Raw genomic sequence first — 16522 nt, 5'->3', positions numbered from 1 at the left:
GGTCATCAGTCACTTAGAACTGCTTAAACCTAACTAACCTAAGGACATCACATAACACCCAGTCATCACGAGGCAGAGAAAATCCCTGACCCCGCCGGGAATCGAACCCGGGAAGTAAATTACAATTAAGAGAAAATAACTATGAGGACATGCTAGTAAGTAATGTCTCCAAATTTTTTGTGTAAATTTTTTTTATAGCTCAAACATTATTAACATTTTACATCTTTATTCTTCATGTCTGCACGTTTGCACCCATCTGCTGCTAGAAGATTCCAAATTTTAGCATGTAAAATGGAAGAGTGTAAAGCAGCAATGTAAGTGAGAAACAGCATTCTGTAATTGAGTTTCGAATTCAAAGAGTTCAACCGTTCATGGAGCACCGTCTTCAGCATGACAACACTAGCAGAGACATATACAACCATCCAACACCTTGGGTTCACTGTCCCAATTTGTTGTTTCCTCCCTCACCCCCCCCCCCCCTCCCTGTTTTGTGTGTAAGTAGCATGGAGTATAGTGATTTGAATGTTACATTTTTACAGCCAGTGGGAACTTGCTGATGTTCGGCAATCCTATGGTAGTACAGAGAACCATTATTGCATTCTGCATTGTATACAGGGTCAGTACCAGTAATTTATGTTAATTTTCATCACTTCAGGCATATGCTCCATTGTGCACAGAGTCAGGACAGGTGATGGTAAGATGCAAGATATACACTGAGCAGGCAGAACACTACGACCACCGACCTATTATCAATATAAACCCATCCGGGGGATAGTAGCATCACCTGGCAAGGAATGACTGCTAGTCAGAGACACATGTGATGCAAACGCAGTGTTAGTGAGCATGCTGTCTGCAGAATGAGTTTTACCAAAGGCAGATTGTGACAGATTTGGCATGAGCATTTTGGAAACTGTACACACAGTTGGGTTCTGAGGAGTTCTGCGATGAGTGTCTTCAACAAGTGGCAAAACCAAGGTGAAAGCATGTTCAGGCATCATGTGGTTGAGTGGCCACCCCTCATTACAGATATCGAACATCATTGGTTGGGCAGACTTTAAAAAAGAACAGCCAGCAAAATGTGGTGGAATTAACATCACACTTTCATTCTGGAGAGAGTACACGTCAGTCTGAATGCATGCACAGTGCACCACATGTTTAACAATGGATCTCCAAAGCTGATGCCCAATGCATATGTCAATTTTAAAACTGCATCGGCAGCTACAGAAATGGGCACACGACCATCCGCACTGGATTTTGGCGCAAAGGCAGAGCATTGCATGGTCTGATGAATCTTGGTACATTCTTCATCATGCTGACCGGAGGGCGTGACTCATCTTTCAGGGGACAGCTCATTGACACGTACTGTGGGATGGACACAAGCTGGCGGTGGCTCCATTATGCTCTGGGAAACATTCATGTCGGCATTCATGGATTCAGTGGAGATTCTGCAAGGCATCACAATGGCCAAGGAGTATCATACACTGGTTGCAGACCATGTAAATTCCTTAAATAACGATCATGTTTCCCGAAGGCAGTGACATTTTTCAACAAGATAATTTGCCATGTCACGAGGCCAAGAGTGTGATGGAGCAGTTTGAGGTGATGTGCTGGCTCTCCAGTTTGCCAAATCTGAACTCAGCCTAACACATCTGGGATGTGACATTGTGGGGTAAGAGCTCAACGTCCCCTCCACAGAATATAAGGGAACTAGGTGACGTGAGAGAGAGAGAGAGAGAGAGAGAGAGAGAGAGAGAGAGAGAGAGAGAGAGAGAGATTGTGTGTGTGTGTGTGTGTGTGTGTGTGTGTGTGTGTGTGTGTGTGCGCGCGCGCGCGCGTGCGCGCATACGTGCAGATGTGGTGGCAACTCCCTCCAGCGACCTAAGTCCTCATTCCTTCCACACCATGACGCATCACTGTTATCCATGCCAAAGATGGACATACCAGCTATTAGGTAAGTGGTCATAATGTTCTGGCTGATCAGCACAAGTTTGTATGGGATCATAAAACCTGTTGTGTTTTGTATCTTTTGGTGTGTACTGGAGATTAAGATTCCGCAACAGCAGAATCTCAAGCAAAGGGTGTCACTAGTTGGGAGGCAATTCAAGGACTGGTTAATGAAATGATGCAACTTAAAGCAGAAAATTCTGACTTGTGTAATAAACTTGCAGCTATGGAGGGAGAACTGGAATTAGCTGAGCAAACTACTACTCTATTAGATCCCACCCTTCTCTGTAAAGTTGACTGACAACATAATGTCTTTTTTGGATGACCTACAGTTAGCAGCTAATATTAGGGGATGGTCACAGGATCAGTTATTACAGTTGATAAAGTTATGGTTAGTAGGGCAATCCAAAATATGTGTCAGATGTACAGAGGGACTAAGAGAGGCATGGACATTTGATGAATTGAAAAAATGACTGCTGAAAAATTGCAAGAATCAAAACAGTGTGAGGTTTTTTGCGAGGAGTTGGGTAATATGTCAAAAAAGTATAATGAGTCGGTAGAGAATTTTGCAAACAGAATACGGAAAGTGAACGTACAGACGTACAAATTAGGGGACAGTGACGAGAAGAATTGTCATACTCCATGAAGCAGAGAAGAGAGAATTGGACATATTTTTGAGGGGCTTGTTGCCTGATGTGTGTAGAAGGATAAGAGCAGGTACGCCAAAGGATTTATACTCTGGACTCAAATTTGCCAGTTTGAAGAAACTGATTTAACAGGAATACGGAATAATAGAGGAGTATTTTCCACTGATGTGAGGTGTTACAGATGTAGGAGGAAAGGTCAAGTTCAGAGGCAATGTCACTAACGTCAGTGTAATAGATGTGTGGTTGGACAACACCAACATGATTGTAGAAATAGTAAGGGAAAACACAGCTTGAGTAAGCAGGTGGTAAACGTAAATGGACACTTCAGGCCACCCACACGCAGTTCCTGATAAATTTCGATGCAGCAAATGTGAATGCAGAGGTGGAAGGTAGTACAGTGGTAGAAAGCACAAGTTTTTGTTACACACAGGGGCACATTAAGCCCTCTGTGGTATAATTTATGTGGAGTTGGAAATGGTGATGCGAAATCTTTGGGTTCAGCAATGATAGATTTTCAGGTGGTGATGCAGCATTTTAGGAAATGTGTAGACGTTATACCCCAAGTCAGTGACGGTTACGGCATGATCTCAGGATTAGACTTTCTGGCAACACAGCACGACAAAACTGACCTTTGGCAACACGTAGTTGAACTTAGGGGGACAAAGTTCCAGCTAGGTGGACTGTCGCTAGTTAAGCAGAAACTGCGAAGTGCACCAATCTTAAAGGTCGAACTACTGAAACCGCAGTCAACAGTACCAAGGATTAATTTGCACATTACTGTGCTGCAAGATACTGAGAAGTTGGCCTGAGTAAATGCACTGTCCTTGATATAACCACTGGCAGAAAATGATATATTAGACTCATCATGTTGCTTCATAAGAAGCTTAGTACACATATGTATGAGAGTAACTGGATGGGAAGGCCATGCCCATGATTTTCAATAATATTGGTGCCAATGGAGTAATGCTCACCAAGAGAATGTAGGTAGCTAGCTTGAAAGTCTTGGATGATACAGATAGGGACTGTCAGTGTGCACAAGAGTAATGTGAAAACCACCAATAAAACTGCATTGTGTAGGAAGTTCGAGCATCTTAGAGGTATGGATAGATTGGAAATGGAGAATTATTGTTTGAATTTGAAGATATGTTTTTTCATCAAGGGCATTTAAAAAAAGAAGGGACAGCACTAGTCCATGGAGTGTACCTGCCATAGTTGTATTAAAAAAAGTCCCCAGATGGGAGCAAAATGTATAGATTCTGTTGGGACTACAGACGTCTTAACAGCAAAACCATAACTAATGTATATCCAAACCCAAACATTACTGAAACTATTGACAATTTGTGTCATTGTAGGTACTTGACTACTGTCAGACATAGGTATACCCAGAGAACCATCCAAAAACAGCATTCTCAATTCCCTGGGGCCATTTTCAGTATTGCAGAATGCAGTTTGGGTTGAAACATGCTCTAGCAATATTTTAGCATTTGGTGGATGAAGTGCTGAGGGAGCTGAAACCTCACTAGTGCATAGTGAATCTGTGTTGTGTAATCATTTCTGCAAAGGACACGGCAGAGCAAAAGCAACAGCCTTTTATAAGATTTTGAGCAGTGAATTTAACATTACAACACGGCAAAATGTTGCTCTGCATTAGAAGTTACATATTTAGGGCATGTTATTAGCAGTGAAGGGATTAAGATGGATCCGAATTTGATGCAGGCAGTACAGGGATTTCTGATACCTAGTAATGCTGAGCAGTAAAATCTTTTTTGGGTTTAGAAAATTACTATAGATAATTCACATGGAAGGATTTGCAGATACAGTGGGACCACTTGCATGACTGTAAAAAAAGGGGGGGGGGGGTTAAGTTTGAATGGATGAAGGAATGCCAAGGTACATTCAAAGAGTTAAAGAGAGCATTGATGTCAAGTCTAGTGCTAATTTTTCTGAACTATGGGAAAGAGTTTCTCTTGTCAATGAACACTTTCAGTCAGGCTATAGAGTGTGTTCTCAGTCAGATGGTAAATGGAAAGGAACATCCGGTACCATATGCCTCCAGGTGGATGAACAGAGCAGAGGAAAACTACTCGTTAACAGAAAATGAGGTAATTAGTGTGACATATGGACTCACTTATTTTAGATGTTATTTGTATGGAAAAAGGTTTAAAGTAGTAATGGACCATGCAGTCCTTAAACACTTGTTAGGGCTTAAGGACCCTTCTAATAAGCTGGCTAGATGGTAATTGAAGTTATGTGAATGAGTATGAAGATATACACAAGTCTGGTAAGACATACACAAATGCACATAGTTTAAGTTGAAAAATAACAGTGATACAGACTCTGGATCATGAACTTGCACAATGGCAAGCAGTGCAACAGACAGATTTGGAATTTAAGCAGTATATCACATCCACAATTCACTGTGCGGGAGGTGTTATTGTGTAAGACAATGAGGTAGTAGAAATGAGTAATAGCGCCAGGAAATCTTGAAGAGGAAGCACTGAAAGGAGTGCATGACCACTTGTTATCAGGACACAGGGGTAGTAGAACAATGAACAGGTGAGTAATGGTGTGCTACCGGTAAAGGTCTACGAAAGAAAAGCAGATTGGTATGTACGAGGTTGTATGCAACACATGCAGTGGAAGGAAGTTACCAGAAGCAATGGAGCTTTTTAAAGGCATTGGGTTGGATGTCCTTGGGCCATACAGCAAGACTCCAGTCAGCAATCAGTTTGGATTAACCATTATTGATAATTTTTCTAGATTGTGGAAGTGATTTCAATCCCTACACAACAGGCAGCATTGGTCCAACAGCTGGGTGCTCAAACCTGGTGTGCCACAAACTATGATCACTGATCAAGGGACCAACTTTACATTTGATTTGTTAAGGTTAAAGGAGCTGTGTAATGTGCTAAGATTAAGATGTTATGTAGGAGTCCATTGCACCCTCACACTACTGGTGAGATGGAGCTGGAGATGGTACATCCCACAAATGGAAGGACGTCGAGTCATTATGTGGGCATACGCCATAATGATTGGGACATGTAATTCAAAAGTCCATTCTGAAACCAGGTTAGCAGCATACAAGGTAGCTTATAATACCACAGTATAAAATCAGTCATTGGATAATGTTATTGAACCTGTACCTGCAGAAGGATAAGACCAAAGAATTTGTAACTCATTATCAAGGGCCGTATTAGATAGCTGAGACAACACTGCCAGTAAACATCAAGCTTCAATTACTGACTATAATAACTATTGTGCATTTGGGGCATCTAAAGTCATTTCGATGTGTTCCAGATGCGTTGTTTCAGGAGTCGTCATCCATTGAGGGTAAGAGTAGGAATAAGAGGATGTATGGAAACATTGCACGATCTTTACAAGGGGTTCCATATGGATTAAGACCAAGCAAATAGGATGGAATAGTTTATATTTGGGTAGAGTATATATGCCATTTAGAGGCATAAGGATTAGCGTATCAGTAGAAGATGAGGACTGTAGGAAGAAGTTTTGTTCATGGTATATGTAGGATTATACTTTTATGTTCAGTTGTGTGTAAGTTTGATACTTTAGGGCTGAGTTTTGTTTTGTATGACTACATAATGGTAACCTCTTGATGGAGAGAGGGAGGGGAACAATGGGAGTTCCCTGTTCCCAGGTTGCTGGAGGTTGAAGTAAGAGATGAAGGGAGTCCTTATCTATACTCCATTCATCATAAGAATAAACATCATGCGAACAAACAAAAACGTAATGATTGGACACAGAAACCATAGCACACGTACACTGGTGTTGTTTGCTCTTGGAAGTAGGCCCCACTTACGTATTAGGTATATTATTACTAAATTACGTTAAATGAAACTTTAGGATGTTCAAATGTATCAACAGTCATCAACGTTTTTCTTAATCACACTGTAGCTATGTAGTTTTTATTTAAAAAATCATGTACAGTCACAGCCTCTGCAATGTTGTGCTCTGATTGTTGCGCTGTTAATGCACAGTATGAAAATGGCCGAGGCTGCTTCCTGTTCAGTCATGAAACATGCGTGTGGAACACTGTTAAAAATCCCAAGGAATAGGTTGTTCTCAATGTTTTTCATAAATTTTAGGAGATAGTCAGCTTTGATGTTTTCCGAGGGACAGTATTATAAACAGTTGAGACACAAACACATACTGAGTGTATAGCCGAATCTGTAGTGTAATGGAATCTGTAGTGTATTACAGTTCGTGGTTCTCTCTATCAAATCTCATCTAAGGCATTGTTTTTTCTCATTCCATTTGAAATACCTACATCTTGTAATTGTAAAATTCATCATAATTTTTTATGAATAATGCACATCATCTTGCTTCTAATTGCATATAGGATGCGGTATTCCTGTTTTCATTTCAAATATAAATTCTTAATTATTGATATTTTATGAAAGATTGTTGATAGAAGTTGGTTAAATTACAGAAACATAACAATTTAATTTTTAAGGCATAAATAAAAAACCAGACACACTTTATTTGGGCTATGTCCATCGTTTTCTACCACAGATTTAGATAAGTGTTGTAGAACCATGAAAAACTATCATTTTCACAACATCGAGCGCACCATACAAATGCTGAATTTTTACATTTGCCACTGTACCATTACAATATGAACCCAATAGAATGATCTGGAGTTACAGGATTTGGCCCGAGAAATAACAAGACAGTTAAGCTGTCAGATGTACTGGAACTAATGCACACAGGTTTTTCACGCATCACTGCCAAATATTGGCCGCATATAGAACAGCTTGTCATGAAAGAAGAGGAGAAAACGTGGTGCCTGGTTGGTTTCATGGATTCTGTTGTTGATAGGCACGTTATCAACATGGCAGGTGACACTTCCAAAACAGAAATGTATTTTTCAGATTCAGATAAGGAAGAAGCTAAGAGATTACCAGACAACATACTGTAATTAATATCTTCAGTGGCTTCAGTATTCAACAATATAATGAAATCCCTGCAGTATGCTTTTGCAGCACACACAGAAAAAAATTACCCTGTGTTTAAGTCAGAAACTTTCACCACCCTTATTCGTAATTAGAATACCATGTCAGGTGAGAATGAGACCATTTTATGTTTCCCGTCTAGACACCTTAGAAGCACACAGTAGTGCTGGAGTTTTGTGGAATATTATTTCATTCTGTTTAAGAGTTAAATGATGTTCAAAGATATATTGTTTCTTTGCTCATCTCTTTCTATGCCTGAACTGCAATTGCTCACATCATTACAGGTTAGTTGGACCGCTGGTTCACCGGTGCTGTCCCAAGTTTAATGTGCCGATAAAGCTGTTGTCTCGCATTATTGCTCAGTCTATGTGCATTGATACAAGCATAAAACATATCATTATGATCGTACTTGACTGTACCAGTCATGGCTTGGCTTTCACTCCATGTGAAACAAAATCCAATGACATTCACGCAGACGCAGAAGGATACAGGGCATAATGTTTACATCAGGTTTATTCTTATGATGAATAGAATATAATCAGTATTGCACCTCTTCACCAGGAGTAGAGTGGGGGCATTGCAGGTGTTACCATTGGAAATTTGAGCACTTTTTAGAAGGCAAGAGGACATGGTGCTGATAAGGCACTCGTTGGGCATTGAAGCTGATAGAACACTTGGAAAATGCATAATGAGGTGAGGCATTTAGAAGATATTTTTAAGAATTTATGAAGGGAAATGGAACAGAGAGAAATGTTGAAGGAAATGAGGTGTGAGTACAGTAAGTTGCAGCAGTCACTGTGAAGCCAAATACAGCAAAGAGTGGAAGCAGTACCACGCACAGTATCGTGTCTTAAGTGGGATTGGTAACACACAGGGAAAAGGTTATTAAAAAGTGTTTTCAGATGTCAGGGAACTACATTATATGTAGACAGCAGTAAATACAATAAACTGGGACCTGGAAGTTATAGAGGCTCAGGTGGATATTTTGGACAGGATATTGGCAGTAACAAGACTGTTGCAGTCTTCGGCCAATAGCTTGTGGAACACTCTGGTAGTGGTAAAATAGTTGCAGGAAGAGGCCTTACATGCGGCACACAGATGGGCGAGTCCAGCTGTGTTACTGCCAAATCAGTTCTTGGTAGGCCTATGGAAAGTGTAGGAGGAGTTGCTGCCAGAAATGGAACTTTTAGTTCAACCAAACATGTTGAACCTATCACTGTTATTACCATATGGCACAGATCAAAATCAGGACAGATGTACTGCAGCTGTATATAACAGAATGGTTTCCAATTAGCAATGGGCAAGCCAGATTAAGTTGTGAATTGAGGAAATTTGGTGAAATTTGTACAAGTAAAGACAAAAGGAGCAGTGCTGATCGCAGAAAATGGTGGCAATCACATGGTGATGTTGCTAATCAAACTATCACTGTCAGAAGCTGTTGTATTTAGGTAGGCAGGTCAGGATTGTCCAAGTGACATATTGAAGAAATGACCCTATTTTCAGCAAGCAGGTTTGCATTGGGTGGTTTTTGTAAACAGCACCGAAATAATAGTAGCAAACTAGTGAAAGCAAGGTAAGCTCAAGAGTAGAATAATTATTAACAGGATATACTGTGACATAACAGGACAGACATTTCATCTGGCAGCCTCTGCTACACGGGAAACTAAGATCACACAGCCATAGTTGTACTGGCCAGAGAAGTCACTAGTAGTCCTCCTAGACCTACCTGAGTGAAACATTGGATTCTCATCTTATACTGCCTTTAGACCAACTAATAGACATGCAAGAGGGGCATATTTCTGTAGAGCAAATGCTTTCACATGCTCAGTGATCTTGGAAGGAGCAGCAGCACATGAAGATCTCTAATGTCACATCTACATGCACTGTGATAGTGACTGTTTGCACAGCATTCACTTACTTTAGGCGGAGGACAGCTTGCCAATGCGATCTTGCAGTACATAAGATACCTTTTGCCTAGTTAGCTGTTCGTACATGAGAAGGTATGATGAGTGCAAAAGCTAGACGTAATTGATTGTAGTCTCAATTGTAATTTGAAGAACAAGAAACTGTGAGTGTTGTAGAAATGAGTATTGCTGCTTACCATACAAGACGTCATAAAGGCACAATAAGACAATATTCATGTAAATAGTCATTTACTGTTTTGTGGGGTTTAATGGTTAAGAGGTAGCTGAAACAAGAATGGAAGTTTTATGTAGTAGCTTAAGGACCATGGAACCAATGGGCTGGGAATTGTAGGGGAGGAATATGCTCCTTTTTAAAAGTTTGTTCTTGATGTAAGAGCAAAAATTGTAAAATAACGTGTGTCAAATTTGTAAGGAAGTCTTCTGTTGCAGACTGGTCACGTGTCCCCCAAAGAGAGCAGCCATATGTGAGGCAAGTGGCCAGCTACAGAGGTGCTGATACGTAATTTCATTGCCGCAGTCAGGTTAAGCTGCACCATCACGGTGACATCACAGAAACGTAATGAAATGACATGGTGACCTGCAGTATATTTCAATACCATTGGAAAACAGATGTGGTTCTCATCTGTATATGCATGGAAGCAGTGTAATGGCACAACAAGGGCCCTACTAATTGCTATAAGTACACTCTTTTTCTATGACAGTTATGTGCAGTCTGGTAGACCCTCCACAACATTGAGTCCAGGTCGGCCACCAACATGCTATCTGCCAGGCAGCAGCTAACACCAGTCTGGGCAACCAGATCCACCAAACCAACTCCTGATTCTAAGTCTGCTGCCCCCCCTTCCCCCGCACCACAACAGCATCAAAATTCTGCAGCAGTTCCCAGACAGGGTGGAGTACTGACTCCACCCCTCCACAGCAGGGTGAGCTAATCCATGGCCGCCTACGGTAATTCAGCAGACGTATGTGTTGCTGGCACTGTTCACTCACAGCCACATAATGATAGCTCAGGTACACACTGCTGAGTGAGAAGAAGTGCCAACAGTGCAGAACACAGACACAAAATGGCCATCCCATCACTAAAACCTTCTAACGTCAACAGTGGACCCCACACTGGCAAAGGGTGAATCCAGGGACATTACCGTACTCTGATGTTGTTATCCAAGATGAGTAAAATATGCTGTATCTTGCAGCAGAGATCTCCTAATCAGCTCCACTGCCTCCATAACCCGATACTCCACCACATCTACAATATAGCGGCCTCACTCAACCCAGGTTGCTACAATACCTTGTGTCAGTAATCACACTAATTCGGTACGAGTGGGGGAGCCTTTGTTCACAGGGAGAATGATCAAATCAGGGTTTGACTTGAGACTGAGAATGGCTACTATATTCTCTCCAGAGAGCTACAGGTTATTGGATAGGGATATAGAAGAGGAGGGGGTTTGGCCAGGATGCAAGTAATGACTTGCTGGAAAGTAACTAGCAAGTAGCTGACTTGAGTCAGAGAGTAAAGGTTGGACTGAGGCATGAACTGGGAGAGGCAAGATTCAGTGTTGGTTTTATGTTAGTTTTGGATTAGTGGCAAAGTGTTTCCATTGTATAAATAAAGAAAAAGGAGAATATATTTTAGTTGCTGGTGAATCTTCTGGGATATATGGTTGTGGTTAATGAAACTTTCGTTCATGATGCTTCATCCAGAACTGGGTTGGACGTCTTCAGAGGTGGTCCTGGTTCCAATTTAGTCTTGTTGGCAGATGGGAGAGATATCAGAGAACAACATGAATTCTGTGGAAAGGGGCATTGTGAAAGTTTACACATGATCAGCAGAGGTAATACTTGTCAGAGATGAAGCTTATCTATCAATCCTTGTATCACTATTTCAGTGGTTTATCTATACAGCCACTGATAACAGTCATTGCTGATAAATTTTGATTTTGGAAAACTTCACTTTATGATTTCCTGACCAAAGACTGTGCTTTACTACAACTAATTTTTCTACTTCCCCAAGTCAGTGAAGGCTAATGTGTTCTTCCAAATGTGTATTAACACACCTCTTTTTAGTTCTGATGTAGACCTCACACAAGTATACACATGCCAACAGACCACGTGATTTATGGTTTACAGCTGTGAGGGCTTGAAATAATTTCTTTGTTGGCCTAAAAACTGGCCTGGTGTTACATTTCTATAAAATCTTTCTGAATTGATCAGTTATTTTTTTTAATATAAAGGAGAAAACTGTTCTCCCATGGCTGCATTTTATCCTTGTTCTTTGGCCTACTGTCATACAACTCTAGTTTCTCTCCTGAACACCTATTTTTCTCAAAGGCCTGCTTCAGATGTTTTAATAACCGAGTTTAAGTGGGCAAATTCTTTTGACTCTAACGAGACATTCCTCTTATTGTGGGTATGGTCTGAATAGCTTGTACCAACCTTCCATCAGTCTGTGTCATAACTGAAACATCCAAAATAAACTGGATTTGTTTACTTATATAATTTAGGTAGCAAAACACAATTCTTCTAAAAAATTTTTACCCTGTAACCACACCTCCAAAAGAAAATCGAAATTCCCACAACAAAGCAAATAATTGGGAACATTATGGGGAATTGGGGACATTATTAGGCATGAAACAAGTGACTTCAGTAAGGTAAATGATATTCAACTCTCTAACAACATCAGTAGTGAGAACGTTAAATTGAAATCATTGGCCTCTAAATACAAAGAAATTCTTCCTGTAAATAGCAGAAAACACAGGAAAGAAGTTAAATTTACTTAGAAAGGCATTGCAGTTTTAGCTACAGACATCAGTTTTGCCACATCCAATGTTAGAGGGTTCATAAGTAATAACTGTTCTGGTTATGATATTTCAACAAAAGCACTGAAATCTTGAGCTGACTTGATACTTATCTTTGCAATCCGCCAGCGAGTCAATGTGTATTTCCTGAATGCTACCCTATGCAACTGGCACATGCATGGACAGTCAGCTATGGAGACCCATTGTTAGAAGTGTTTGGTAAACTGCATACTCAAACACACTTGCACTCTGTCCACCGTTAAAGTCTCATGCTAGTTCCACCGCAGTTCACCACCTGTCCTATTATTAAAATTGAACTAAGCAAATGACTAACTGTAGACTGCATCTTCTTTGTCACATTCTCATTTTTGCTGTGTGAGCCATGCGCAGCTCATGTTTGTGCTGTTATTGCTTCACATCTTGTCTTGGTGGTACTGCCGTCGAGCGAGTTGAGTAGGGTCGGAGCAGCAGTGAGGTCCGGACAGCCATGACTCGCCCGACCGTTGCCGGCACACTTGACTTCAGTGGGGATGACCTAGGTTAGTCATTCAGTCATTCGTCTAATCGGACGACATGTATTTGGTCAACTATCACTTCCGGGTTCTCTGTGTATGTTTACTTGTGATTCCTCTTAGTTGTTCCACAGTGAGAGGTTTTAGTATTGTTCAAGTTGTTTGTGGAAGTGTTTTTGCAAAACTGTGTGTAGCTTGTGAGGTTTTGACAGAGCATTTATTTTAATGGTGTCTGCGTGCTGGGTTGAGGTAGTCAGTTGGTTGGGACAGAGCAACAAGGAAGTCTCCACAGAGCGAGGCCAGGCCGGAACTGCTAGCAGCGTGCATGCACTGTCGAATTGTGAGGTGCTAGCTGCGAGAGCGACAAAGTTCATTGCCCACCGAACCTAGACACTGGAGTTGAGTAATCAGTTAATCTGTTAAGAAATCTCAACTACTGTGACATCTCTTCGTTCATTTGCAGGTTGTTGCTCCCTGGGCCATTCGGGCTAGCACCAACGTATGATGTGTTGGAGTCGGTGAAATCTTGCAGCCATCTTCCTATATTGTGATTAATTATTAAATTGACTGTTACTTGCCAGTGAAGTGCACCAGCAGTATTTTCTGCCCTGTGGCCATTAACACCCCAGTGTTGTGTGTGGCCTTCAGCTGAGGATTTATGTGAAGCCCTTTTAATAAAGCTCTCAGTCGTGAGTACTCTTTACAGGCACAATTTTTTATAAGAAGGAAGGGGTTTATTTTAAACTGTTTGTTTCTTGTTTCAAATTTTTTTGTGGCCTTCAGCTGTGCAATAAGTTAATATTTCTTTAATTAGACTTTTGGCTGTTCTGTTTTAAGTTTAATAAAATTTCTTGGTTGGAAAAATTGTTTATTAATATGTTTTATTATAGTTGTCCTTCAGGTTTGTAGTGTAGAACTTCAGCCGTTAATTTTTTTTTCAATTGCATGGTTTTCTTTCCCTAAGGAAAAAAATTACTTTCTATTTCTAATTGCTTTTGATTTCTAAGCCAGGCCTTCAGCCGTTCTTGTTTTTGGTGTGGTTTTGGGCTTTCAGCCCAGAAAGCATCTCATATTCTTTACTAGGTCTTCAACTGTATTGTTTAATTGTGACCTTTTATAGCAATGGGTAAATGAGTGGTTCATAGAAAATAAAGTTATGTGTTTGATTGTGCAACTCACAGTAACTGTTTACGGCCCCATCCACAATCATAACTTTACCCTGTGTGCTCTGAGTACCTGCCAACCAGGTCTCACTGTAGATGAGGTAGCTCATAACAGAATACTTTCTAAGAACAGAATTCTTTCTAAGAACAGCCTTTTAACAAATGATACTGCAATCATTACTCAACACTGATGGCATCTTCCAGTTATACATCCGGCAATATACACTGATCAGCCAAAATGTTATGATCAGCGACCCGCTATCTATGTAAACCTATTCAGGCGATAGCAGCATCTCCTGGTGAGGAATGACTGCTAGTCAGACACATGCACAGTGTGTGTGTGTGTGTGTGTGTGTGTGTGTGTGTGTGTGTGGTATCAGTGAGCATGCTCTCTGTGTTTAGAATGGGGAAGGCGCATGATCTAATTGAGTCTGACGAAGTGCAGATCATGATAGCTTGGGGGCTTGGTATAAGCATTTCGGAAACGGTATGACTTGTCAGGTGTTCAGTACTGCTGTGGTGACCATCTTCAACACAAGGCAAAACAAAAGTGAAACCATGTCCAGATGAGATGGGTTGGGTGGCCACCCGCATGGCAGATGTCAGACATCATAGGCTGTGCAGACTGGTAAAACAGGACAGGTAGCAAATTATGGTGGAAGTATTATCAGACTTTAATGCTGGGCAGAGTACAAGTGTGTCTGAACACACAGTGCACCATTCACTTCTAACAATGGGCCTCCACAGCCGACAACCCCTGCCTGTATCAATTTTAGCACTACGACGACAACAACAACAACTACGACTGAAATGGGCACATGACCATTGGCACTGGACACTGGCACACGGACAGCATTGGATGGTCTGATGAATCTCTCACCTTCATCATATCAATAAGTGGGTGTGAATCCATCATCTTCTGGGGGAACAGCTCCTTGACACCTGTACTTTGGAATGTATAAAAGTTGGTGGCAGCTCCATTCTGCTTTGGGGAACATTCACGTGGGCATCCATGAGTCCAGTGGACTTTGTGCAAGGCACCAGGATGGCCAAGGAGTACCATACAAGGGTTGAAGACCACATACATCCCTTCATGTTTACCAATGGTAATGGCATTTTTCAGCAGGATAACATGCCATGTCAAAAGGTCAAATGTGTGTTGGAGTGGTTTGAGGAACACAGTGACAAGTTCCACCTGACGTGCTGGCCCTCCAACCTGATTGAAAACATCTGGGAAGTCATTGAATGTGGCATCAGAGCTCTCCTCCCTGGAATTTACGGGAATTACACAACTTGTGTGTGCACATGTGATGCCAACTCCCTCCAGCAGCCTACCAAGACCTCATTATTTCCATGCCCTGATGAGTCATCACTGTTATCCATGTCAAAGGTGGACATACTGGCTATTAGGTAGGTAGTGATAATGTTCTGGCTGATCAGTGTACAATATTATGCCAAGTATAAAGGGAAACTACTTAAATAGAATGACATTTGATGATACTTCAGTTTTAGCAACTACATTATGAAATACAAGATTTTTGTGGCTAAATGTGAACTATCAAAGTTAGCCACCTTTTCTTGCTAAATCAGTTCGCTGAAGCCATGCTCTCCAACAGTAACTTAACCATGACACAAAAATTTGACTATATAATTGTACGGGAAAAAATGAGAAATTTCTGGCAGTCGCTGAAGTTACACAGTTACATCACAAAACACTGGAGGAAGCAGTTTAACAACCCAATAACAGTTTTTCTTTCTTTTTGTTAAGGAAAAAATTAAAACTATTACCTCAAGCTCTTTTTATTAAAAAAGAAAAAAGGACAAAATAACAGTGCAACTTTTTACTGTGTGCACGGTATTTGTGAAAGGTTTATTATGTTCTCTCTCATGTGAAAAATGTAAGCATGTAAAGTGATTTAATATTGGAATAAACAACTACATTACTGAAAAGTGATTGGAGTGTATCAATGATTTCTCTTAATTTACAACTATATTATTACCTTCCTTGTAACAGGATTTATTTATCAAACCAGGCTTTTCTTCGACAGATGTGTTCTTTTCTACTACTTTTCCTGATATAGGACTGTACAGTTCACTAGCAGCTTTCACACTTTCCAGTGCACCACATTCATCTGGAATCACAGCACATTAAAACTATATAGAAACTAAAATACACCACCACTCTTAACTATTTATATTAAAAAATAATCAGACAAATCTGGATTTGTTCATGATAACTGTTGCTTTTCAAAACCAAAAGAGATTAAATTACAACAATTATATTTGGTAAAGCAATTAAGTGTTCCAAAATTTAGATTTAGAGCACAACAAAATCTCAAATATTTAATATGAATAAATCAATAATTCCAGAGAAGGAAAATTGCCACTCACCATGTAGCGGAGATGCTGAGTCACGATAGGCACAACAAAAAGATTCACACAATTAAAGCTTTCGGCCAGCAGTACACACACACACACACACACACACACACACACACACACACACACACACACACAACTTGCACACATGTCTGCAGTCTCAGAGAGCTGAAACCACAATGTGAAC

General features: G+C 40.7%; 1 protein-coding gene across 1 annotated transcript in view; it reads right to left on the bottom strand.

Moving 5' to 3' along the window:
* LOC126267350 (glycine cleavage system H protein, mitochondrial) overlaps positions 1–16522 on the bottom strand; it is a 64395-nt gene that overhangs the window by 14575 nt on the left and 33298 nt on the right. Inside the window, exon 4 of the mRNA XM_049972475.1 lies at positions 15957–16088. Within this exon, the coding sequence (XP_049828432.1) occupies positions 15957–16088 (132 nt within the window). The remainder of the gene's footprint in view (positions 1–15956; positions 16089–16522) is intronic.

Source organism: Schistocerca gregaria, chromosome 4 (assembly GCF_023897955.1).
Source record: "Schistocerca gregaria isolate iqSchGreg1 chromosome 4, iqSchGreg1.2, whole genome shotgun sequence".
In the NCBI taxonomy this organism is placed as follows: domain Eukaryota; kingdom Metazoa; phylum Arthropoda; class Insecta; order Orthoptera; family Acrididae; genus Schistocerca; species Schistocerca gregaria.
The sequence above is the reverse complement of the archived record's forward strand: the minus strand, read 5'-3'. Positions and strand labels throughout refer to the sequence as shown.